Below are 25425 nucleotides of genomic sequence, written 5' to 3' on the forward strand. Positions count from 1 at the left end.
CTGGTTTGTTACAGTGACTCACAGGCTGCTCACTCTGCTATGGCACTGGCAGCAGCTCAGTCAGCCACTGATGGTTAGCTATGTCACAAGATCCCTCTCCTGCAAACATTTTGTAACTTTTAATTTTAATTATTAAGCAAACTATTCATTATATCAAGCTGACACGTGAAAGTGTACCTAGGTGGTATTCCATTAGCCCTTTGATCTATTTGGGCCACCCTATAGTAACATGCGGGCCAAGCTGACACGAGGAAGTGCGGCAAGGTGTGATCGCGCACTTCCGGTCTCGCGGCGTTTATAGCCGCCTTAGTGATAACAGCATTAAGCTGCTGATCGGCTTACCCACAGCGCTAACACACGGATGTTCCATATGATCTATGCACCAGCACAGATTTTTGAGGTAAGAGTACACCTGCGGAATGGTGTGGCCTACATTGTGGACCTGTTTGGTCATGATGTGTTCATATGTTTCAGGCTGTAAAATTGCGATTGCATCGTGCTCCATGTTACGACGTTATGAACATGTGATTGACCTATGAGGTATTGTTCCACATGTTTATATGTCCTGGATTGCCGGGTATCAGGTGCTCCATGTGAGTTGCGGTGTGTTACTCTTTTCACCTCAATTGTGTGGTCCTTAACACTTTGGCCTTATATTCATTCATATATCTATATATATGTGAACACTTGTATATGGGCTATAGATTTTTCTTCAAATAGTTGTTTGTCCTATCTGTTTACTATCCTGGGTATGTGAATATTATACACATTACCCGGTATATGCAGGTAGATTTGCACATTTCTCCTAACAAGTCACATATATTATACTGGGTGATATATTGTTATATATCATTTTTTGGGGAGCCTGTTAGACATGTCAACATGTTTCTTTTTTCTTTTCTTCACAGAAAATGTGTTATTATGTATATGTTTGATCATTTGGATGTGGTCTTGATAAAGGTCCGGCTGGGGACCGAAACGTTGACCCAAACATTGATGCATCCAAAACAAGTGTGAAAATCGGCTATGAATAAAGATTATTTTATATACGGCGAGTGCTTCCTTCCATCGTATGGGAAATTCAAGTATATATATATATATATACTCACACACACATAATCAATTATATTGTATTTAATATAAATATATGATTTTTCTTATCATCCTATTCATCAAGTGCTGACTGGATACATATCAACCACATACAGGACACAAAGCTACCGGCTATTATAGGCTGAATACGGCGGTGGTAGGAGACAGCTGAGCTGTGCTTCACTGCGCCAAATGAGACCGAGACTCCCTGTGAATACAAATAGCAGGTGGCAATCAGTCAGTCCCACAGGCTAAGCATAGCGGCAGGAGAGGACAGCACTACCCCGTGCCGATTAAGACTTAAGATGGCCACACATCTAAAGATTATCTGTCCAACCAGCCAACTAGTTGATTGGTTGGAATGAAAATCTGGTAAGGAATACAATCAGCAATTTGCTCCCAAACACTGGAAAATGGACCAAAACTGTTGTTTGAACAAATAGTTTAGATCAAACATTTAACAAACTTGTTGAATTACCATTTTCACCTGTTTTCTGGCATTTAGGAGCAAATTGCTGATCATTATTTACTCCCATATGTTACCAGATTTTCATTCCAACCAATCAACAAGTTGGCTGGTTGGATGTAAGTTGGTCTAGTGTGTGGCCAGCTTTAGACTTTCTGTAAGACTACCAACAGTGGCTGAATACGGCGGTAGTAGAAGACAGCCGAGCTGTGCCACACCACGCTTAATGAGACTAGGACCTCCTTTGAGAACAAACAGCGGGCGGCACCAAGTCGGTTCCACAAGCTGAGCACGGTGGCGGGAGAGGACAGTACTACCCCGTGCCGATTAAGAGTTGGATTCCCTGTGAGACTATCAACAGTGGTGAGACAATTATTTATTTTATAAAAAGCCACCACTGTGTGTATATATACTAATACCTTGCGGAGATCCATCCTATTTACCACTGATAATAAGTGGTCCTGTATGTGATACAAATAACTGTGGAATTTTTTTTTTTTTATATATGTGCACAATTAATTTTTGGCTGCTTTTCAACATATAAAGCCATGTTATAATAACAATCCATTGGAAATACGACTACATAAGACTCACCACACATGTGTGTTTTCCTATCTCCAGATGTAAACAGGAACTAATTAATAGGCTTAATACTACTATTGGAGATTTTCAGTACTTTTACCAGTTGGATTGATACATATTGCGTATACACAGAAAGGAAAGCGGTGGATACTATTTGTGTATATTAAAAAGGATACAAAATTATTACTGTTACTATTCAGTGGATAAAAAATTGCAATTGCATAGATCCGAACAAAATATTACCTCTGAAGCAGCAGAATATTCACTGGCTCCCTTTCTTGTCTTTTGTAGTTATTTAATCAGCCCGAGTGTCTGTGCCAAAGAGCGGTTGTATGTCTACAAGCATTTGATTTAACAAGGGTGAAATTGTCATGTGATAATTGTTTGTTCACTAAGCAGCAGTCAGAACATTAATTGAATATTAATTGTCATAAATTTATTATCAACAAGATGAATTTCTATCCAATCTTTAGAAGGTGCAGCGCCAGATTATTGTTTGTCTTTTATATAAGGGCCTATTTATCAAGAAATATTTGCTGTATATCTCCGAAAACACACATTTTCGGGGGTACCAGCAAATATTACCACCTGTGGGCGCACCACAGCAGATATCAGATATGGCCGTCTGCTTTGTAAAGATCGTGGCGTGCAGTCGCCTCTCTCATTATTCTGCCCAAAAGTGATGGTCATGCCTGTGCAGCCACGTCAATCTTCTTAGCAACCCATTATGTTGTGTGCTTTCCATAATGGCTTCTTAATTACCATCTATAATAAGCTCTGTTATGCTTCACATTCCAGAGCTTGGCCCCAGTAACAAGATGGCGCCAGCCATTGTGGCCTATAAGCCACATTTTTCAAGTTACAGGGAGAGGGTGCAGTAGGATCTCTCCCCAGCAGTGGGCCCTCGGACCTGTGTGATCAGCAGCCCGCGTAGCGCAGTAGCACGGCAGGGACCTGTGTGATCAGCAGCCCACGTAGCGCAGTAGCACGACAGGGACCTGTGTGATCAGCAGCCCGCGTAGCGCAGTAGCACGACAGGGACCTGTGTGATCAGCAGCCCGCGTAGCGCAGTAGCACGGCAGGGACCTGTGTGATCAGCAGCCCGCGTAGCGCAGTAGCACGGCAGGGACCTGTGTGATCAGCAGCCCGCGTAGCGCAGTAGCACGACAGGGACCTGTGTGATCAGCAGCCCGCGTAGCGCAGTAGCACGGCAGGGACCTGTGTGATCAGCAGACCGCGTAGCGCAGTAGCACGGCAGGGACCTGTTTGATCAGCAGCCCGCGTAGCGCAGTAGCACGGCAGGGACCTGTGTGATCAGCAGCCCGCGTAGCGCAGTAGCACGGCAGGGACCTGTGTGATCAGCAGCCCGCGTAGCGCAGTAGCACGGCAGGGACCTGTGTGATCAGCAGACCGCGTAGCACGGCAGGGACCTGTGTGATCAGCAGACCGCGTAGAGCAGTAGCACGGCATGGACCTGTGTGATCAGCAGACCGCGTAGCGCAGTAGCACGGCAGGGACCTGTGTGATCAGCAGCCCGCGTAGCGCAGTAGCACGGCAGGGACCTGTGTGATCAGCAGCCCGCGTAGCGCAGTAGCACGGCAGGGACCTGTGTGATCAGCAGCCCGCGTAGCGCAGTAGCACGGCAGGGACCTGTGTGATCAGCAGACCGCGTAGCGCAGTAGCACGGCAGGGACCTGTGTGATCAGCAGCCCGCGTAGCGCAGTAGCACGGCAAGGACCTGTGTGATCAGCAGACCGCGTAGCGCAGTAGCACGGCAGGGACCTGTGTGATCAGCAGACCGCGTAGCGCAGTAGCACGGCAGGGACCTGTGTGATCAGCAGACCGCGTAGCGCAGTAGCACGGCAGGGACCTGTGTGATCAGCAGACCGCGTAGCGCAGTAGCACGGCAGGGACCTGTGTGATCAGCAGCCCGCGTAGCGCAGTAGCACGGCAGGGACCTGTGTGATCAGCAGACCGCGTAGCGCAGTAGCACGGCAGGGACCTGTGTGATCAGCAGCCCGCGTAGCGCAGTAGCACGGCAGGGACCTGTGTGATCAGCAGCCCGCGTAGCGCAGTAGCACGGCAGGGACCTGTGTGATCAGCAGACCGCGTAGCGTAGTAGCACGGCAGGGACCTGTGTGATCAGCAGCCCGCGTAGCGCAGTAGCACGGCAGGGACCTGTGTGATCAGCAGACCGCGTAGCGCAGTAGCACGGCAGGGACCTGTGTGATCAGCAGCCCGCGTAGCGCAGTAGCACGGCAGGGACCTGTGTGATCAGCAGACCGCGTAGCGCAGTAGCACGGCAGGGACCTGTGTGATCAGCAGACCGCGTAGCGCAGTAGCACGGCAGGGACCTGTGTGATCAGCAGACCGTGTAGTGCAGTAGCACGGCATGGTCTCGAAGAAGGAAAATGATCGCATTAGTGATCACTTCGCTTCTAACACATCGCAGGGGTGGGCTTTTATCTGAGCCGCTGTCTCTGTGTATTTCTTTAAGTTTGCCAAGGGTCCAAAGGATATAAATCTGTAATGGCTTAATAGTAAGTGCAGCACAATATGGGCAGTGTGAATAAAACTAGAGGTATAGAAAACATTTATTCAGAAGAGAAACAGTTAATTTGATTACGATCAGACTATGGATTGTTAGTGGTAATAGAAGAGTGTGGTGAACTAGTTGAGTCGTGACTGGAAATGGGAAGAGTCGAGACTAAACAGTAAACCACCCCCCCAAAAGAAAAGTCTAGATCTGCTACTGACTAACACCACCATATATTACTGACATATGTCAGTAACATCAGCCTGTCAGGATAACACTTTCTATCAGCCTTCAAAGCAGCGGGGGAGGTGATTGGGAAGTTGGGATCCACTTTTGGATAGTTCTAATTTTCTTGTTCCAGATCAATACTCACTACTAGCGTGCAAGTTATAGCGCCACCTACTGGTCACACGCGGCCCATCACAGCCGCTGAGCCATATGAGCCCAGTGTGTTTCGCCAGCTGCAGCGCCACCTACAGGTCATACACGGACGGCACAGCAGCGGCTGGGGTTGGTAGTGCTTGGAGTCGCGGTGGGATCGCGTCACCGTGTGCACAGCCTCCTGCGGGTGACGTGCGCTTCCTCTTCCTTTCTCACGCTGATCTCGTAGCGTGGCCATCTGCAAATCCCCCTCTCTTGGGTGCGGGTCTGTAACAGCGGATTATTAATGCCAGGGATACATCACACCGAGGAGATGGAGAGCGGAACCGGCAAGAAGAAGGTGGGATAGTGGGGAGGGCCCCGGGGCCCCTGCATGTTGCTATAAATGCCTTCTTCCTGTGGCCTCTGTCCCGCTGACATCACTGTGTTGTGGGCCGGCCACATGGAACCCTCCAGCTGTGCGGAGAGACCCAGCATGTCCGAGTTATCCTTAGGTTGGTGTGGTGTGTGTGCTGGGACTTGCAGTTCTACAGCGCCTGATCACACACTCAGCTCTCCCTGTATATTATTATTGTTGTTGTTGTTTGAACAGTGGAGAAAACAACCAATGTAACATATTTACAATGTAAGACAATAAGATACATTTTGTTGCATCAGTTTCATTACTTATCTAAAAACAAATCATGAATTTGTATATATGAAATGATCATAATTGTTAATATGAAGATAGTTTTTTTTTATACCAAATACAAGGCCACAATTTTAGTTTTTTTTCTTGCTTTTGTATCTGAAGCAACAATTTCATGGTGCGAGTGTTTACTAACTTTATTCAGAACTTCAGACGTCATTTAGTAGTTACAACTTTGTTTTTATTTTATTATACTATTTAATATACCCAAGTGTGTAAAATGGTTATACATTTTCACCATACTTGTTAGATATATATGATCATAGATACATTATGTGAGAGATTAAAATTTAGGGGGGAATTCGGTTAGCCCCAAAAAATGAGACTTGTTGCATTTTTTTTTTTTTTTTTTTGGTCTTCGGGCATTTCAATTAGGTCACGTTTTATTTGCCCGAAAAAGTATCCGTTTTTAGGCGATTAACACATAGGTCTGTGACCTTATCACGTATGCTATAGATTTTTGCGATCATGAAAACGGAGCTGCTTATTCGGGATTTGTTCCCCGATAAGTGCCAGCTTCAGGGCTATTTGAATAGCCTCAGGGGATCAATTAGCCTAGGTAAATTACTGCAGCTAATTGAATTCCCCCTTAGCCAGTAATATCTACATTTCTAGTTCATCATTATTTTGGTTTGTAATTGACATTATTTGCTTTGCTAGTGGTTGAATGTATTTGGTTATAAGAATCTTGAAAATCTTTCAAAAACCAATGAAGCTAGGATTCCTCACCAATGTCATGGGATGTAGGGCAGTAGGTTAAGTCTAACGAGAAAATTGTAACTTGTTTGATAAGAAACTAAGGGGCCCATTTATCAAGGAGTGTTAGTTTGGCAGAAATATAGCGCTGATGCTGTGTTTTTTTTTTTTTTTCTTCCATTTTTCTCTTTAATATTTGTATATAACACTGACCTGCTCGCCAGCGAGCGGTAGTGTAAATGAAGCAGCCAGCGGTGTTTTTTTGCCCCGGCTTCAGGCGAATGAAGGTGATCCAGAGAGCAGTAGGTAAGGGACGGAGAAGGAGCTGCTGCAGTGCATTGTGGGTAAGGACCCGTATGCTGCAGCAGCCCTGCCAGGACCTTAGCACTCATCAGCACTATATAAAAGCTGCAGCCCCCGTTGAATTCTAAATAAGACAATGAGCGGTAAGTTAAAAATACAGCTCGTTGTTGAATTCAAAAGCCATATATTTTGCATGACCAGTAGCGCAGTTTTTCTATTTGTTTTGATAGCAGGACCTGCATTTAACCTAGGAAACTAGTGTTAACCCATACCATTCGTTGACAAAAGGCCACTAAATGTTGCTATAGCGACTTTTTATAATTGAAGATGTTTTGGGTCTTGATGTCAGTTTAACGTTTGTCAATCTCTTCCTCTTGACTTGCCACCTTTTTTAGCAATGTTTTTATTTTAGTGTATAATATTACAACAAACTGTCTCATGATACATTTTAATTAGTGTGCTAATTGTTTACATTTGTATGTATCTTAGTGGCCACTAAGTGGTTAACTTGGCTAACAGTTTAGTAGTAAGCTCCACTATGTGCAGTTTGAGGAGATGCACATCATTGTCAAAATTTCTGGGTGCATCCTCATAATTACTCTTGGGGGGCATTTTCCAAAAATCTTGCACCGTAGGGTTTTTCCCACAGGTGCAATAATTTTTTTTATTCAATTGGGCGTAAGGTTTTTATTTTTTTTAATGCGACGCTTGATTTAAAAAATAAATAAATTTGAGCACCTTCAGCGCAAGTCCAATTTTTCCAAAAATTTTTATTTTAAGGACAAATTGTCAGGACTTGATTCTAAACCCATTGGATACCCTCCCTAATGACTGAGTAAGCAATTGGAAGTTTCCAATTAGCCTAATTAGTCCAATAATTGTCATTATTGGTTGTTAAAACCATTAATGACTTCAAATTGCTGAAAGATCAACTTTTTCCTTAATTTATGCACCACTTTTTAATGAAAGCAATTATTTAAAGGAAAAATAATTGCTTTTTAGATAATTGGTCTAAAATTACCCCAAAATTACTGGGTGTGTTTCTGCATTTTTAATTTTATTCGTTTGTAATAAAACTTAGTTTGCTTTGTATAATATATATTTTTTTTTAATGCACAAATCATATGTTTGCTGCATTTTAAAAGACATTTATTTTGCTTTTAGACAGTACTAAACATTATTACCGTTACCCATTTTTTGGGGGTACAGGCGGTTTCCCTTTTTTTTTTTTTTTTCTTTACGCTTCACACAAGTTTCAGCTAAAAGAAAAAATTGTTTTAATTTTTAAAAATGTAATATCGCCACTACCATGGGGTGTGCATAGCCACGGTATTTGAAAAATGGTCACAATGCCGGCATAATTTTTTCTGGCCAAAATAATGCGGGCAATTAAATATGCCCCTTGTTTCAGAAATACTATTTGTGGGCATTATGCAATATCTTTAGTCTCTGTTTTTATTCAATATTTGGTATGTTGTGGTTGAGAGCAGCCACCGGTGACCTCACAGCTCTTTAAGGTACTTGCTTTGTTATATATACTTCAATTAAATTGAAGTATATGTAATATACTTATAATGCCATTATATTATGCCATTAACTTATGTGAATTGAAATTAATGGGCAGTTGAATAAAGGAGTAATTTGCAGCAAACTAGGTGTTCTGTGGATAGTGTGTAACTGTAAACCAAAGGCAAATGGTACCATATTGTATATGCAAATATGTATGTTTAGGTCCATCTCCGTTCATGGAATAGCAATACATTATTGTCTCCCACTACTTTGAATAGTTACCCCAGTGGTTCCCAAACATTTTTTGAATCACGGCGCCCTAGTGCATCAGTATTGTTTTCACAGCACCCCTAAATCAAAAGTTTGTTATTGAGAAATTCAGAAAAAATTTTAGTGAAGTAAATAGTGCTTACCTGTCACCCTTAGGTTTGGTTATATAGTGGTGGACAGGTTTGTGCTTCTGTTTGTGCACATATTTACATTACGTTGACCATAAAGAATTTGATTTGGTGCTGGACCACCAGCCTGAGGCACCCCTGCAAGTATCCCGAGGCACCACAAGGTGCCACAGCACACAGTTTGGGAACCACTTAGCTAGCCCATTCTTATATGCTCTTGTATTTATTTTATTTCAGAGAGTATCCGAAACTCCCACACCCAAGAAGATTAAGAGAAAAATCCAAAATGGGGAAGCAGAAGAACTTTGTTTTGAGCAAGAGTCTAAATTCAACGGACAGGTGAACGGAGATTCTAATAACAATGATCAGGTAGGTGTACACTCCTGTCTGCTATGAGCGCGTAATATGCATGCTGGCGTTTTATAATAAATGAAAAATCCTAAAGTCTAATAGTAAAATAACTGTTATAGAGTCCTATGAATAATTATTTGCATCACTTTCTATGATAGAAGACACCGAAACTGAAGAAAAAGAAGAAGCCTGTAGAAAAACAAAGTTCTCCTGAAGCAGATGAGCAATGTAATGAGGAGCAAGAAGAATCGGAGGCTCCAAAGCAAAAGAAAGTAAAAAAGAAAAAGCAGAAGGTTGAGGAAGAATCTGTAATAGAGCAAGATACAGCTGAATCTGAACCTCAGGTCAATGGCAAAAAGGTAATGAGCTACTGCTTACTAGTACATTGCACCTCTGTCAGGTCCTGGTCCTGCCTCTCCACTCCTCCGCCCCTGTAGTCGCTCACTCTACGTGTGGTCCGTATCACTGCCACCACAAGGCTCCATCACTGACCCTTACACTTTAGTTTGGAATATGTAACTGTTGCAGAACCACTTTGCTGCTTACTCTGGTTGGATCCATCTGACTCTGTGGGTCACAGGAACACAGCAGGTGCTTTAGATGTAGTGACATTTATTGCTAAGGAATGGGTCTTAAGAGAGATGATACATAGACCTGTCAACACTTCCAGCTATTGGAGATGTTAGACGCACACCAGCTTTTCAGCTTGTGTGTGTGTGTTTTTTTTTTTTTTTTTTTTAAATACAGGTTTCGCTCAACATGCCAGAGATATTAAGCCAGCTTCCTGTCCCTTCATCTAGTCCAGGCTGAGTCCTTTATATATCATAAGGGGTCGTTCATTTATTTTTAACATTGTTTTGTGGGGCTTACACCCATCAATGCACTGCATGGACTAGGTGTGGCTTCACTACTTGGTCTGGGGTCTTTAAATGCCAAGCCCAAATTAATTTACATGATCTCTGTTCTGCAATTTGCTGCAATGAACTGGTAACCACATCCCTGGCTTGAAGACCTTTTCATCTTGTTCCTTTTTAGTTTTGAGTTGGGTGGCGACAGATCAACGTGAAACCAATAAAATCACTAAATGTTTACAGCCGCCTAGTGTACTATAGAAGGTGTGTCAATCTTGTGGGAGGTGGTAATGTGCCCACTAGTGTGGATATGTTATGGAGGGTTTAGGACATAATGACTCTGGGGGGGATTCAGTACTGGACGGAATTGCAGAGGTGCACGCAAGCAGCATTCCAATTCTGAACTATAAACATATAGTGGGGGGCGCTGTTACGTGTTGCTTTTCCAAGCAGCTGCTGGGAGGGAGGTAGTCGGCCTTCTAAACACCATATATAACTTTATCTCACGGTGCATGTGCAATTAGTCATGCTGAAATTCCCAGTGCCTACAGGGTTCTTAAACTTTATGCCTTTATGAGTGGATTTTACATATATGTATATGCTCATGTGATGATTTTATAATCTATTGATTTCTCAGTACGGAGTATTTATTTTTATCTCTGTTTGATATTCATTGTGCACTATATTAAATTGTTTTTATTGTATAAATTTAGAGCTGCTTTTTATTTATATAGCTTTCCAATTCTGTCTTTGCAAATGCAGCAAGAGGTGTCCGATACCCCCTGCTTCATTTGCGATCCCAGTACCTGGCATAATGGTCAAAGTGCTGGGATCGCAATGGTGGACGGTGATGGTGGCGATGATGAAAGATGCCGGGCCGTGGGCCAGCTGAGTAAGCCTCATCTTACGCAGGCTGGCCAGCTTGCGAGGCCAGTAAACTGTGTCCGTGGACGCAGCCCCTGGCAGACACCCGTTTCCTCAAACGCTGACCGTCCCCATCCCTGCACAGCTGCTTAAATGCCGCTGAGTGCAATCACAAAGGACCCGTTATGCACATTCGCAGAACGGGTCCTCTATACGCCCAGATTCCCGATAATCTGGAATCTGCATTCAGCATTGCTTGAATTAGCCCCTCTGTGCAGAGAGGCGAGCGGTACCCTTTGTGTGGGCTGCCAGTTGCTCAATCCTTGATAAAGGGAATTAAATCTTGTCCATGATCTACTGCTCTCTGTAACTGTCTGATCTAACAATATAATACAATTTTGTAGTTCTTACAACCGAGTCAACATGAAACATTTCATTTTTTTTTGCCTTCAATGTATTTGTTTGTATTTTTTTTACCACTCTATAGAAAATAAAAACAAAGAAAACCTGTGTGAACACTGAAGATACCGATGCACCTGCAAAAAAGAAAATTAAATTGGCCCCTGAAACCGATGAAGGGACTCCAGAAAGCGTACCAGAGGATGAGGTACAGACTAGACCTTAAGTATAGGTTTATGGAGGTTGCACCCCAACTTCTGTAGGACATGTTGATTTATATTCTGCTGCATTTGCGGTTAGTGTTCTCATTAGACTGCGGGCAGGGAGTTACTGCGCCCTCCTGTGTGACCAACCGACACGCTTTAATTCGTCACAATTACGAAGGTGTTGGGCTTCCCCCATGCTCTATGCGCGCAGCATCTATTAATAACCAGATGGTGGTTTCACTCTACATTATTTTGTAATTAATGTTTATATATGGATGACATTGATTGTCTCTATAGTAACCATATAGGTCAGAGTATACCTATTTTCAGAGTTTTTTTATGAAGAGTTTTTGGGGATAAACTGTCCAGTAATTGCATAACTGGTTCATCAAATAACACATTTATTAAATGTATTTGTTTGATATCAAATATAAAATAAGAACTCAAACATGGGGTTGTAGTAGTGAGGTCCATACCAGTTGGGATAGCGTATATTGCGTGAACTTAAGCTTTTCATGTCCAGTAAGTGAGTACGTTCTTGCAGATGTGCACCTTTACAACTGGAGGTGTGAAATTGGAGCGAGTAGGGGTATTATCATGTAGGCTAGTAAAGTAAGTGCATTTTCACGCAAATGTGAGCACTTTCAGACTGGGCAAAAAGACACGCATACGACAGACACATTATGTGCAGGTAGTCGGTGCAAATAGCTTATGATTTAGCGTGTGTAAACGTGGGTGCAATATTCCGATTTTATTTTAATTTGTTTTCTTTGGTGATTTAAAATAAAGGTAATTGCGTCTTATGAGAGATTCAACTTCACAGATTGATATGTTGTGAGACTTCTGGACAGGGAATCCCTCGTGTTTGTACTTCCTAGAAGTGCATGTACAGCAGAGGTTAATAATTTCTATAAATGTGGCGTTAATGAAAAAAATAAATAAAATATAATATAAATATATATAATTCTTTCTAAAAGTAAACCACAATAGATGACATCATAGAAACAAATAACATAATTTCCTTTTGTTTTCTGTAGTTTTGAAGAAAGAAAGGAAAAAGTAGAAAAAAAAAAGAGGGGGAGGGAAGGAGGGGGAGGGCTAGCCTAGAACAATAGCCAAAAAAGAAAATACATAGATAATAATACAGTAGGGTCAATACAAAAAAAAAAAAAAAAGCCAGCTAACTAGCACTTACATAAAGAGAAGATGCTGTATCCATCTTGGAGGACCCGAAGACAGCAGTGAAGGCAATTAATATAAGATCTCCATGGTCAAGGGATGGGGACTAGTCTAATGAAAATATTTTAAGCAGCATTAGCATAAATGTAAAGTAACTTATTTTGTTCTTTTGATCTTGCAGGAAATTAAGTTGGAGAAAATTCAAGGCGATTTTTCTAAATTTCCTATCTCAAAGGAGACTGTTGCAAATCTAAAAGGTGACCATCGTTTCATTAAAAATGTTCATGGATTGTTGATTTTTGGGGCCCAGTCCATCAAATCTGCATGTGTGAATTATGCCTCTTGCCTTTTTAATACTACGGATGGCCATCGGTGGGCAGTCCATTGATGACACTCTGCTACTGGTGGCAATGGTGACCCGTGGGGCTTAGCGGAGCACCGTGTGGGGTGGGAGGGGGGTTACAGGGCTAAGCTCTGTGCTGGGTGGGGGAACCCAGCACAGTCCTAGACTGCCATTGATGGCAGAAAACCGTTAAAGCCATCAGTAGTTACCATCGATGACTGTTAACTATAGATGGTTATTACATCTTAAACTCACTTCTGAGTTGCTTTGCTCAAATGTTATTGCTTTGTAATATGTGTAAAAAAAATTTAAATAAAAAAAAAAAAATCCATCCACAGATGGCACTGCTCTGTTGTAACCAGTGTATAGTACTGTGCTTCCCGCAACTTGGAGAAAATGTCCAGCCACTGTGTTTTTTATTCATACTTGCCTACACTCCCGGAAGTTGCGGGAGGCTCCCGATTTTTCGGGCAACCCCCCGGAAGTGTGGGCAGATCACCCGCATCCTGCCCACTTCCTAGTGAAGCGGGCAGGATGGGGAGATTTAATGGGGAATTTGCGGGTCCGCGTAGAGAGAGCGGGACTAAATGGCGCTATATGCATCATTTAGCCCCGTGTCCTCCTTGCGGACCCGCGAATCGCTGGCTATTCCGGGACAGGAGCGGGGCCTAATTACGGCAGCAGTCCGACCCCCGAACTGGCCTACAGGAGGGTTGCTCCTGGAAAGAACTTTAACAAAGTCGGTAAGTATGGTTTTAATGTAATTCTTTTTTTTTTTTTTTTCTGACAAATAATGAAAGCAAATATTTGAATGATTTCTTATCATATTCTTATTTTTGCATATTTATACAGCGAAAGGAGTCACTTATCTGTTCCCAATTCAATACAAAACATTCAACACTGTTTACAGTGGTAAAGATGTGGTTGTCCAGGCTCGTACTGGCACAGGGAAGACCTTCTCATTTGCAATTCCTTTGATTGAAAAGCTAACTGAAGATAAAAATCCTTTGGCCCATGGAAGAGCACCGAAGGTACGAGTCTTCCTAACCATAACACGTTTCTAGCCGTGTAAGTTTTTTTTTTTAATGAAAATATGATTTGGATTATGTTAAACAACCTAGCGCCCTTTATTACAATGTGTGGGCAAGCATCTACAGTTTTATAGCAACATGTCCATAATCTTCTGTCTTGTAATTCCCCTTGTGAGGTTCCAGTCACTGTATGTGTAGACTAATGGAAGCTGCTTTCTTCTCACTCAGGTGCTGATTCTTACTCCCACTAGAGAGTTGGCTATTCAAATAAAAAACGAAGTTATCAGCATCTCTAAAAGGCTGAAGACCTGTTGTTTCTATGGAGGAACACCGTACCCACCACAATGTGAGCATTACTGTATTTACTCTCAATATTTAGTCTCCTAATTAACTGGTGTGATATTAAATGTGTGCTGTAACTACTGATCTTTATAGTGCAGTCAGGAACTCAGCGTTCTGATGCTAGTTTAGCCACTTAACTATCTAATACTATTTTTTCAGAAACGTTCCCAAAATTGTCAATTTTTTTTTTTAATTATGTATATAAGAGCTATTTAAACTCTGAGTATAATTGTATTAACATACTGTATATGCATATTTAAATTTTTATTTTTTTTTAACTTCTAAAACATAATTTTGCTTACACTTCTTGCAGGACTTGACAAGGGGGGGGTGGATTGCCCATGACTCGTTGCTGACTGGGAGAGGGGAAAAGTAGGGGCTGCTGCAGTGCAGCTCAGGCTGGTGGGCGATACTATCAGGAACGCCTATTGCAGTAGCCCCTTGGCAGTGACTGGCCGATGGAGAGAAGAGAAGCCGCAGAAATTGTTTTCTTGCAGCCTCATGCGGCCCTTCCGTAGCCCGGCTGGCAGAGGAGGTTGCTGTGGCACCTAGTCGTCTGCTGGCTGGGATGAGCCTGGCAGTTGGAAGATTTGCTACCTGCAGTCGCCGCCAGGCTTCTCTGAAATGGTCTCATCAGATGTGACCATGCCCAGGAAAGCCCAGACTGGCTCGGTCACACTTTATGCGACCACACCAGACTTGTGGTTAAGGAATGCCTCACATTTGTTTCACAAGCACTTCAACTATGAAAATGAGACCTTTTTTTTTTTTTTTTTTATTCTGGTTTGATCAGAAAACCGCTTTAATAGATTCTCACCTGTGAATGGTTTAAAAAAAATCCTGAATATTGACTCTCTGAGGGAGTAATTTAAGGACTGCATTTGAAAACGCCTGTTTTAAAATGTAATTAGTAGCTAATTACTTTTACAGTATAATATATTTCCCTTTCTGTATTGCATATTTACTTAACTCCTGGGGATAAATTTACTAAAGATCGATTTTAATTGATTACAATCATTTAAAAATAGAGCTAAATCGATGTTGTGTTTCAGGTGCTAAATCACCCATTTACTAACACTTAAAAAATCAATATAAAAATGTTTTAGTGAATGTGATTTTTTTCCCCCTGAAACACAACATCAATGTTGGTCGCGATTAAAATATACTTTTAGTAAATTTACCCCCTAATGTTAAAACATTAGACTGGTATTGTGTATGACATCAGAAGTTATCTGTGAAAAAAATCTATGGGCCGTATTCAATTTGGAGCGAAAAGCTGCTCTCTGCTAAACTTTTTCACCGATGACGTCATTTTCGCCGATTTCACTTATCCCCCATATTCAATTTTAGCGTCTTTTCGCCATTGCGAAAACACAATGCAATGAAATAGGTGAAAAAGTTTCACCTATAAATACCCGGCGAGAAAAAAAGTGCAGAATTGGGGTTTTTGAGGTGCGGAAACCCCTCTGCACCCTTTGTACACCCCCCTTGATGCTAACCACGTCAAACGATGAAAAAAAACACAGGACACCCCAAAAAAGAATTTAAAAAAAGTCAAGTGGGGGTACAACTTCAAAAACTAGTGAAACAGCCTTTGGGGAGGTCTGCAAGTATGTGGGAGGGTTTTTTTATTGATGCAGGTGCTTGCTGAAGGTGGGTTTTTGGTGCATTTTAAAGCTTGACTTTAGTGATTTTGAACTATGCTTGTCCCATTTTCATGTACCCTAAATTTGATGGACTCCTTATTTTTCCAGAAAAGAAGTTGCAAAATGCTATTCTTCACCATTTGCTCAAAGCTGCTAAATAGCACCTGTTGAGACCATTTAAAAATCCCAAATACCTTTAGCAGGGCTATTTGGGGGTACCCATAGTGAACCCCCATGTTAGAGCATCTTTAAGGGGGTGTCAGGCTGATTTGCCCAAAAACAACATGACTATTGTCCAATTTTGTTTTTGCCGGGTCCCGTTGTTGCCAATTTGGAAATGAATACGGGGATACACGGGGACGCGCGTGATAAGTTTTCGCTGGCAAAACCTATGATGACGGCGAAAAGTCAGGCAACTGACTTTTCGCTCTAAATTGAATATGCCCCTATATTGTCTATAATTTATACATAGTCTTTAATCGATTTGTTTGAATATTTAACAAAACCTAAATGTTTGGTATATTTTGCTTCGGTTATGCTGTGATGTTAGAAACTGGCAACTGAGGGCCTGTTTCAGAGCCGGACGCTCTGACCAGAGCGCTCGCTCTGAATCAGGGCCGGCCTAGCTTAAAATGGAGCGGCCTCCTGGCCGCTCGTATAGCTGTGGGTGACCACCCACAGCTTATGCGAGTGGCCAAAAAGATGGTCGCGATGGTCAAGACCATCGGGCTGGTGACGAGACCCTGCGGTAGGGTCTCGCTGCCGCAAGCCCAGGAGTGCTTTTGGCTCTATCAGAGCCAAAAACACTCCCACTGACATCACTAGTGATATCAGTGGGTCCGGACCCAGACGGTAGGCGTTCCCATGGGAACGCCTCCGTCTGGGCAGCCAAGCCCCCGGCACGCCCACCAAAGGGGGCGTGCTGTCACTCACCATCGACAGCACGCCCCCTTTGGTGCGAGACCCCGAGCGACGGCTTCCCCGTCGTTCACCAGGTCTCGCGCATGCGCATTTGGGTAACATCGACCCGCTTGCGAGCGTACAGCGCTCGCAAGCGGGTCTGAATGAGACCCTGAATTCCTTTGTGGCTTTATTGTCCGTTTTTATTCTTATGGTCGTGGTGTCTCTGAAACATTGATCAGTAAAAGGATCAGGGGATGTCCCATTGCACAAAAGTCAGAGACACTGCACACAGCAAGCACATCGATGTTCTACCTGGCCTAATCATATCAGTGATGTGTGTTTTTTCCTTGCTGAGATATGCATTTAATTACAGATATACTAGTGCTAAAATCTGTTTCCCCCTCTCCAGTATCTGCCGTTAGTAGTGGAATAGATATTCTAGTTGGAACACCTGGTCGCATAAGAGACCATATTGAGAACCATCGTCTGGATCTTACCACTCTGAAGCACGTGGTCCTAGATGAGGTGGACATGATGTTCGACATGGGGTTTGCCGAACAAGTGGAGAATATTTTATCTGTCCGTTACAAAGCCGGTATGTTAGACACAGACTATTTAATGATTCTCTACTGTTGAAACTTTAAACTGTATGAAAATATACTCCAGTCTGCAAAGGGTCTGTGAGTTCTACATTGGGGTAGTATTTATTTGTTACACTACCTATTCTACATTGGGTAACATTATTATTATTATTATTATTATTATTGAAATTCTGCTCCCCTTTATCTTTGCTCTATATGCCTCAGTTTACTTGTCTGTTTCAGATTATCTGCAATTGTGTATGGGTGATTCTTTCTGTGAGTGGGCTATGATGTCTTCCAGGGTGACGGACAAAACTGCTTCACAAAAACTGTTTGCTTGCACTAGGTACAAAAAGAAATTTACCCATGCTCGCCCTGTGCAATGCGTGTGAAGCAGAGAGTGCTAACACAGCGCAGACTGTCACACCCTCCCTTATAAATAGTTTGACAGGGGTCATGGTTCATCTTTCTTCTGAGTTAGCCGCTCCCGTAGGGAACAGGAGGCTGCCAGAGATCGACCTAGCACTTCTCACCCTTCTTTTCTAGCGACAGAACCAGCGTGGACTCAGGATCTAGCTCGCTCAGCTAATAGCCTTGCCCAGGTTATGGGTTCTGCGTCTAAATCTCCTGAGGCCGCGGTAAGTCTGTTGTCTAAGAAGAGGGCACTTCCGGCGGTTCTCCAGTCAGATGAGGATTGTGAAGTAAATCACTCGTCTCAGGAGGAGGAAGGGGAGATGCTGGACAAATCCGATGTAGAAGCATCATCACAGGAACCTGAAGCAATGCAGGGTATTGATGCACTCATCCTGGCGGTGAGGGAAGTACTTAATGTTTGTGACCCTGATGCTCCACAATAGTTTGCTAAGACACAGGAGTCTTGTGTCGCCTTCCCTGTTTCTCGCAAGTTAAACGAACAGATGGTGGCAGGCTGGCAAAATCCATACCGTAAATTCCAGATTCCTGGGCGTTTTTTCTCCCTCTATCAGTTTTCAGCAGAAAATAGAAATCTGTGGGAGAATCCCCGCCGCCTGTAGATTCTTAGGTGTCTCGTCTGTCGACGAAAATCACGCTACCTGTTCCAAGAGCTAATACGTTGAAGGAAAGCTCAGAGCAAATTTTAGAAACTTCTCTGAAATCCATATATACTACTGCAGGTGCACTTCTCCGACCGGCCTTGGTCGGCTCTTAGGTCAACAAGGCAGTGGAGAAGTGGGCGGCACAATTGATGGAGGGTCTAAATTCAAACACTCCGCAGGCAGATCTAATGACCTTTGGCAGAGCATATTCAGGAATCCGCAGTATACTTGGGAGATGCCTCCAGGAGATCTCGGCCAGGTGGGCGCTAGGATCTCTGCTGCAGGGGTTGCAGCTCGCCTAGCACTTTTGGCTTCGTGCTTGGCAAGCGGACCCCGAGTCTAAAAGAGCTGTTGAAGCTCTTCCTTTCACAGGTGATATTTTATTTGGTCCAGAGTTGGACAAGTGGATCTTGCTGGCCACTGGGAGTAAGAGTACTTTTCTACCTTTGTCAGCATCTCCTCCACGTTGCTCGTTTAAAGGACCTTCATTTAGCTCCTTTCAAGCTCCAGCGAGATTTCGGGGTCGACCACGAGGTTAGTCTTCAGCAAGTCGAGGAGGTTGTGCCAGAGGACGTCAGACGACCAGTGCCCGCCGCCTGGATCCAAAGCCAGCAGACAAGCCTGTAGCATCACTGGCTCCCATCTCACCTCGGGGATCCCAAGGTGGGAGCTCCTCTCCAGTGCTTCTCGGAGGCTTGGAGACAGACTTGTCCCGACACTTTGGTTCGAAATCTGGTATATCATGGACACAAGATAGAGTTCGCCTTCACTCCTCCAGTGCGATTTTTCACATGATTTTTGAAACTACTAGTTTTGCGTCAGGCGATCGACAAACTTCTGCTGGACGAAATTCCGGTTCCGACTGCACGAAGAAACCAGGGGTTTTACTCAAACCTTTTTCTGGTTCGGAAGCCGGATGGGTCAGTCTGACCCATTCTAAATCTGAAATCCTTCAACCAGTATATCTCCTTTCACAGGTTTAAGATGGAATCCCTTAATTCTGTGATTACGGGACTAGAAGCAGGGAGAGTTTTTGGTGTCCGGCATCTTTGATGTCTCTGCATGTTCCGATTTGGGAGCCTCACCAGACTTTCCTCAGATTTGCCATCAGAGAGACTCATTACCAATTCTAGGCCCTGCCGTTTGGTCTCTCATCAGCTCCCAGAGTATTCACCAAGGTGATGGCCGTAACAGTGGCTCATCTGCGCTCTTGAGGGGTGACTATTTTCCCGTACCTGGACGAATTGCTCCATCAAGGCTATGTCAGCAGAAGATCTTCTGCGCCAAGTGTCCCTTACACAGTTTCTCATACAACACTGCTGCATTGTCAACTTCCAGAAGTCTCTGTGCCGTAGCAGAGACATCCAGGAGCTGGTGCTCAGACCCAGAAAAGTTTCTGCATCTTTGCATTCATCACCTAGGGAAAATGGTGGCCTCCTTCGAGGCCATCCAATTCAGTAGATTTCACTCCAGAACGTTTCAATTAGCTCTTTTGTCTCAATGGACGGGTCCCACCTACAGATGCATGGGCTGGTCTCCTCAGACCCGCATATTCTTGGTCTGGTGGCTCCAGACGGACCATATGTTAGCGGGTCGACGTTTCGGAATTGGACCCTGGTCACTACGGACGCCAGCGTCCATAGATAGGGAGCTGTGGTCTTGGACAATCACTTCCAGGGCCGTTGTTCACGGCAGGTATCCCTCTTACCGTTAAACATTTTCGAACTGTGGGCGGTCTACAGGACCTTGATACAGGCTGCTCCTATGCTACAAGGCCTTCTGGTTCAGATACAATCCGATAACGCCACAGCTGCGGCGTACATAAATCGGCAAGGAGGAACCCACAGTCGTCTGGCAATGAGAGGCCAGCCGCATTCTTCTGTGGGCAGAAAGACCACGTCAAAACCATCTCCGCAGTCATACATTCCGGGAGTAGACAGCTGGGAAGCAGACTACCTCAGTCATCGGGATCCTCACCCCGGTGAGTGGTCCCTTCATCCTGAGGTCTTCCTTCAACTAGTTCACCGATGGGGGAGGCCACAGATAGATCTCATGGTGTCCCGGACAAATAGGCAACTACCCCTTTACTGCTCCAGGACCAAGGATTCGGCAGCGGTGGGAGCTGATGCTTTACTGATTCCTTGGCCGTACAGCCTTGTATACTTGTTCTCACCTTTTCCACTTCTTCCTTGAGTTCTCAAGAGGGTCAAACGCGAGTCATCCTAGTGGTTCCGGATTGGCCTCGTCTGGTTAGGTATTCTGATCTCTTACTCCTTCTAGCAGACGAACCTTGGCCCCTTCCACTGCGTTCGGATCTTCTGCAGCAGGGTCCGTTCATATACCCGGATTTACGTTGGCTTTGCTTGTCGGCGAGGCTGTTGAGACTGCCATCCTAAGTAGCCATGGTGTTCCACGGGCGGTCAATCCTACCATGCTTCGAGCTAGGAAACCAGTGACATCAGTGCATTCTCATCGTATTTGGAAGGCTTATATCTCCTGGTGTGAAGGTCATGGATCTTTCTCTTCATCCTTTCATTTGCCATGTCTTTCTTCAGAAGGGGCTTGACGCGGGTCTACGTCTAGGAACGCTTAAAGTGCAGGTTTCTGCTCTCTTCTATTTTATTTTCCAACATCGCCTAGCTCTGATTCCGGAGGTACAGACCTTTTTTCAAGGGGTGCTTAGACCTCAGCCCCCCTTTGTGCCACCCACGGATCCTTGGGACTTGACCCTTGTCTTATCCTTCCTAGATTCTTAAAGTGCCAGGCTCTACTCAACCCACCGTCTATAACCCACTATCATGAAGCTCCAGTGTCCCCTGTGAAATCTGAGAAATGGATTTAATGGGGCTTGAGGCTTAGGGATAAATTTACTAAGCGAAGACTTTAAGCAGAAAATTTAAAAGAGCAATACTTTGAAAAGTCAAATAGTGTGTTTTAACCTTGAATAGTATTGCTGGTTTAAATTCCCTGCTTAAACACTTTTAGAATAGTAAATGTACCGCATGGTTCATTGATGGTTTAGGTTTCTCCTTAATTTTACCTTTTAGTTCAGCAGAGTGTGATGCATGTGTTACCTCCCTACATCCCCCACCCAATAACTCCTTGGGATCTCAATTTGGCGCTGCTAGCCTTATGACAACCTCCTTTCATGGGCTGCCTTTGTGTTAACTATTTACACAGCTAGGAAATTTTCCGAGCTGGGGGCTCTGTCTTGTATGTTTCATTTTCCTTGCCTCATTTTCACAAAGAAAGGACTGTTCAGACAAAACCTTAATTTCAGCCTAAAGTTGTCTTTGGATAATCAGAATGTTATAATTAGGGCTTAGGATTGGTAAGTCTCCTGAAGATGGATCTCTTCACTCTGGGCAATATCAGGGCTATTTCTATAGGACCTGGGAAGCATGCAGGATGGATGACCTTTTGGTCTTCAAGGATGTCCACAAAAGTGGATGGCTTCCATTTAAGTGGAGCATTTCCTGGTGGACTGTTTCAGTAATTTGTCAAGCTGACATTGGGGTAGGCAAGAATTTTCAAGAGAATGTGACAGCACATTCTACCAGATCGGCAAGTGTCTCAATGGCAGCGTGAAATTGGCCCTCGGTTGAGCAGCTGCCTCTCCTTCTGCTGTTCTTGGGGCTTTGTTTAGTGAAGTTTTCAGAAGTAGAGGTATAGTAGCCTGGACTTTTAGAGCCAAATTTAGAGTCCAAGCTCAGTGTAGCTTTTATAGAGCCCACCTTAATATATACCATGTTCCAGTGCCCCCCACCTCCAAGAAAATAATTTATCATAAGTGTAAAAATCTTTTCATATCAAATTCTGTTGGTGTGACTTTTCAAATTGCTACTTTGTGGCTCAGTATAATATTAGTATGCTTGAGTATTTAAACAATTTTTTTTTTTTTTCTCCAAGATCCCGTGGACAATCCGCAGACTCTTCTGTTCTCTGCAACTTGCCCAGATTGGATGTACAATATTGCTAAAAAATACATGAAACAGAGCTATGAAAAGATTGATCTTGTTGGACACCGTAGTCAGAAGGCTGCAGTCACTGTGGAGGTTGGTCTTTTGCTTCAGCATTTCTGTTGACTCTTGGCTGTAATTGTTACCGGTAGGTTGTGGGGTGAGGGATGCAGCAATGGTTGGCCCTGATTAGCCTGTCGTAATCACCAGAGGTAGAGATTGATTACAATGAATAAACTTGTACAGCATTGTATAATATTTTGGCAGTATAGGAAGGTGTAGTAGTATGTACAATGCTATAACCATATGATGAATTCAACAGCTTTGTTAATATTTTCCGTAGGTTGTTACACTTAAGGGCCCTATACACTGTGCGATAGGCACCTTGCGATGCAATGGCAGATCTGACGGCCGATGTATTGGGTGGTCCCCACACACAGAGCGATCCGGTAGCTGACCGCCCAATATGCCGGCACCCCCCTGCCCCCCACATAGCCTAACATGGGATCATTCGTAGATTCCCCCAGATTAATTGAGCGTGCAGCGGACGATATCATTCCCGCACACTGAACGATATAGCGGTGATATCGTTTAAAACCGGCGGATCGACCACTATATCGCTCAGTGTGTGGGGGCCTTTAGTGTGTGCGGACTTGCAAATTTGTGTTAGGCTTTTATATAGATGTCTCTCTGCACATTCCTGTAGAATAAAATCTTTTGTGATGAAATATATAGGGCAATGTTTCCTTTTCCAACTCCATGACCGCAATTCATGAATTGGTTAACAAGGTTCAGCTTGATGGACAGTAAAAAGAAATACCCGCAGAAGGTATATTAATATGCCTTCCTGTCTCAGCTGAGCGAGATGAGTGTAGTGTGTTTGGGTTTTCTTTTCAGTGAAATGCCTTACCTGTCCCCGACAAGTCAGGATGGTTCCTGCAATGAACCTTCGGATGTAGGTACTGCTAAGAAGCAAAAACTGAACTGATAGTTCGGCCCTCTGATTGACTAAGATGTCACTTCTTGGTTTTGCCTCTATGCTGACCTCCGTAAAGTTAATTGCATGCTGAAACTTTCCTTTGCCGAGAAGTACAGCTCTAAATAGGATCTATTTAATCCGTGGGGTACACTGGACTATACAAGTATGGTGCAAGAAGTTACTGTGGGCAATACTCTTGCCTGCTTACATTTTCAGGCTGCCATAGCTCCGCCACATGTATTTCAACCCCATTGACATCGGCACCGGATTACGCTTCAGAGGGACGGCTTGCATGTAGGATCTGGAGTAGGCTGTCCCTTTCACTGCCGTTTTCTCCATCACTGCACTCAAGAAAAGTCAGAATTCCCCCCAAAAATGTGCTGGAACTTGGAGTGGTTGTAAATGCCCTTGACAAGCCCGCCCCTTCTTGGAAGGATGGACCTTAAAGATTGTCAGTGTCACTGTACTGTACCCAATCATCAGGGATGCAACAGGTGCCTTGGCCATGAAATAAACCAGGAGGCTCTAGTGATGTGTTGGGTTAAATGTTCCAACTATTGTGGCAATGTTCATCCCAGGGATGGAGACCTGGGAGGCAGACTTCAAGCAGGTTGTGGACATATGAAGTCAGCCAGATGACAAGATAATGGCATCTCTGTTGAACCATAAAATTGATTGGTTCTGCTCAGGACAAGGGATACAAGGGTATATCACACATTGCGGGAGATCACACTGGGTCATGTCCCTGTAACATAGCGGAAAATGCAGAGATCCCTGCTAACCTTGCCTGAAGAACTTTTTAACCCAACCATTTCAGATTTTTCGTGCAAAAAAGTAACTTTCATATGTAAAATTTTAGCTCTCAGTGATACACGGTGTTCATGCTACAGGGCTGCAAACATGACAAAAAATGTAAGTCAATATTTAAATATAAAACATTTATGAAAACTATGGTCTCTTCGCTTCAAAGCAAGACCAACATGAAAGTTCTACGACAAAGGCAAAGTTATGATTTGTTTCAGTTGACCTTGCAAGCATAAATTTTTTAATTTTTGTTGTTGTCCTGTTTGCAACCCTGTTGCATAAACACCGTGTATCACTGAGGGCTAAAATTTTACATATGAAAGTTACTTTATGCCGTCTACCATCCTACCAAATTTCATGAAATTGTGAGACTGTTGGGTTGGAAGCTGTGATTTGGCATGGAATGACCCAGAAGTCTGTTCTCATGTTCCTGTGAAATAGAGGGCCGCAGGCTTTTATCCCAATATTTTCCTGGTTAAATAAAAACATTGGGGCTTCAAAACCATTCACTATCTGAGATGGCTCAATTTATGCAAGCAATTTCTGCAGGGAATCTGTACAGCCCATTCTACATGCATGAGTTGAGACCTCCTTTAATAAACTCAGCATCAGTTTATCAGCTTTCCGTGCTGGGACACCATTTCCAGTTCACTTGTCTCCCATTTGGACTGTCCAGTTCTACAAGGATCTTCACCAAAGTGCTTGTACAAGATGTGTCCTCATACACCTAGCATCTATACGCCATATGGTGCGATGCACCCGGTGCAACGGAGAGTAGCGTACTGTTTATTTCCTTTAATTTTCTGTAATGTTGCCATTGCGGAATCGGCAAAAAGCCGCCCGCTGTGTGCTAGAGACCAGGCTGTGTGGTAAGTCACAGATTAAGCACAATGGAACTTGGGTGAGGAAAGTTGCTGTTCGCATTGGAGCCCTTTTTGCACAGATTCAGACTGTTGCACACAGATGTACAATTATTGCAAATTGGTGATCTGCATACACTAGCGATACAGCTTTGTCGCTTCCAGCTGTCTTTATTTGTGCGTATAGGATGTACATTTTGAGTAAAAGATGGAACATGGCAGGTGGAGAGGGGCTATTTGGCGTGACTTGAGCAACGGTGTATGAGGACACGTCTGTAAGTCTGCTTGCTACCCCTGTCTCTACCTAGCTGTCTAAGGGCTGATGATCGGATGAAGACAGTGCACCTTCCATATGGGTGGTGCAAGTCTCGATGGTGCACGCAATGGTGGCGTGTCAATC

General features: G+C 43.7%; 1 protein-coding gene across 1 annotated transcript in view; it reads left to right on the forward strand.

Moving 5' to 3' along the window:
- Positions 1-5253: 5253 nt before the first annotated feature.
- Positions 5254-25425, forward strand: part of DDX21 (DExD-box helicase 21) — a 29577-nt gene continuing 9405 nt past the window's right edge. Inside the window, exons 1-9 of the mRNA XM_088476081.1 lie at positions 5254-5397; positions 8889-9020; positions 9161-9361; positions 11205-11324; positions 12683-12758; positions 13697-13875; positions 14104-14221; positions 17176-17361; positions 22333-22478. Coding sequence (XP_088332207.1) covers positions 5344-5397; positions 8889-9020; positions 9161-9361; positions 11205-11324; positions 12683-12758; positions 13697-13875; positions 14104-14221; positions 17176-17361; positions 22333-22478 — 1212 coding nt within the window. The 5' untranslated portion in view covers positions 5254-5343. The remainder of the gene's footprint in view (positions 5398-8888; positions 9021-9160; positions 9362-11204; positions 11325-12682; positions 12759-13696; positions 13876-14103; positions 14222-17175; positions 17362-22332; positions 22479-25425) is intronic.

Source organism: Taudactylus pleione, unplaced genomic scaffold (assembly GCF_031769625.1).
Source record: "Taudactylus pleione unplaced genomic scaffold, aTauple2 ptg000016l, whole genome shotgun sequence".
NCBI classification, from domain to species: domain Eukaryota; kingdom Metazoa; phylum Chordata; class Amphibia; order Anura; family Myobatrachidae; genus Taudactylus; species Taudactylus pleione.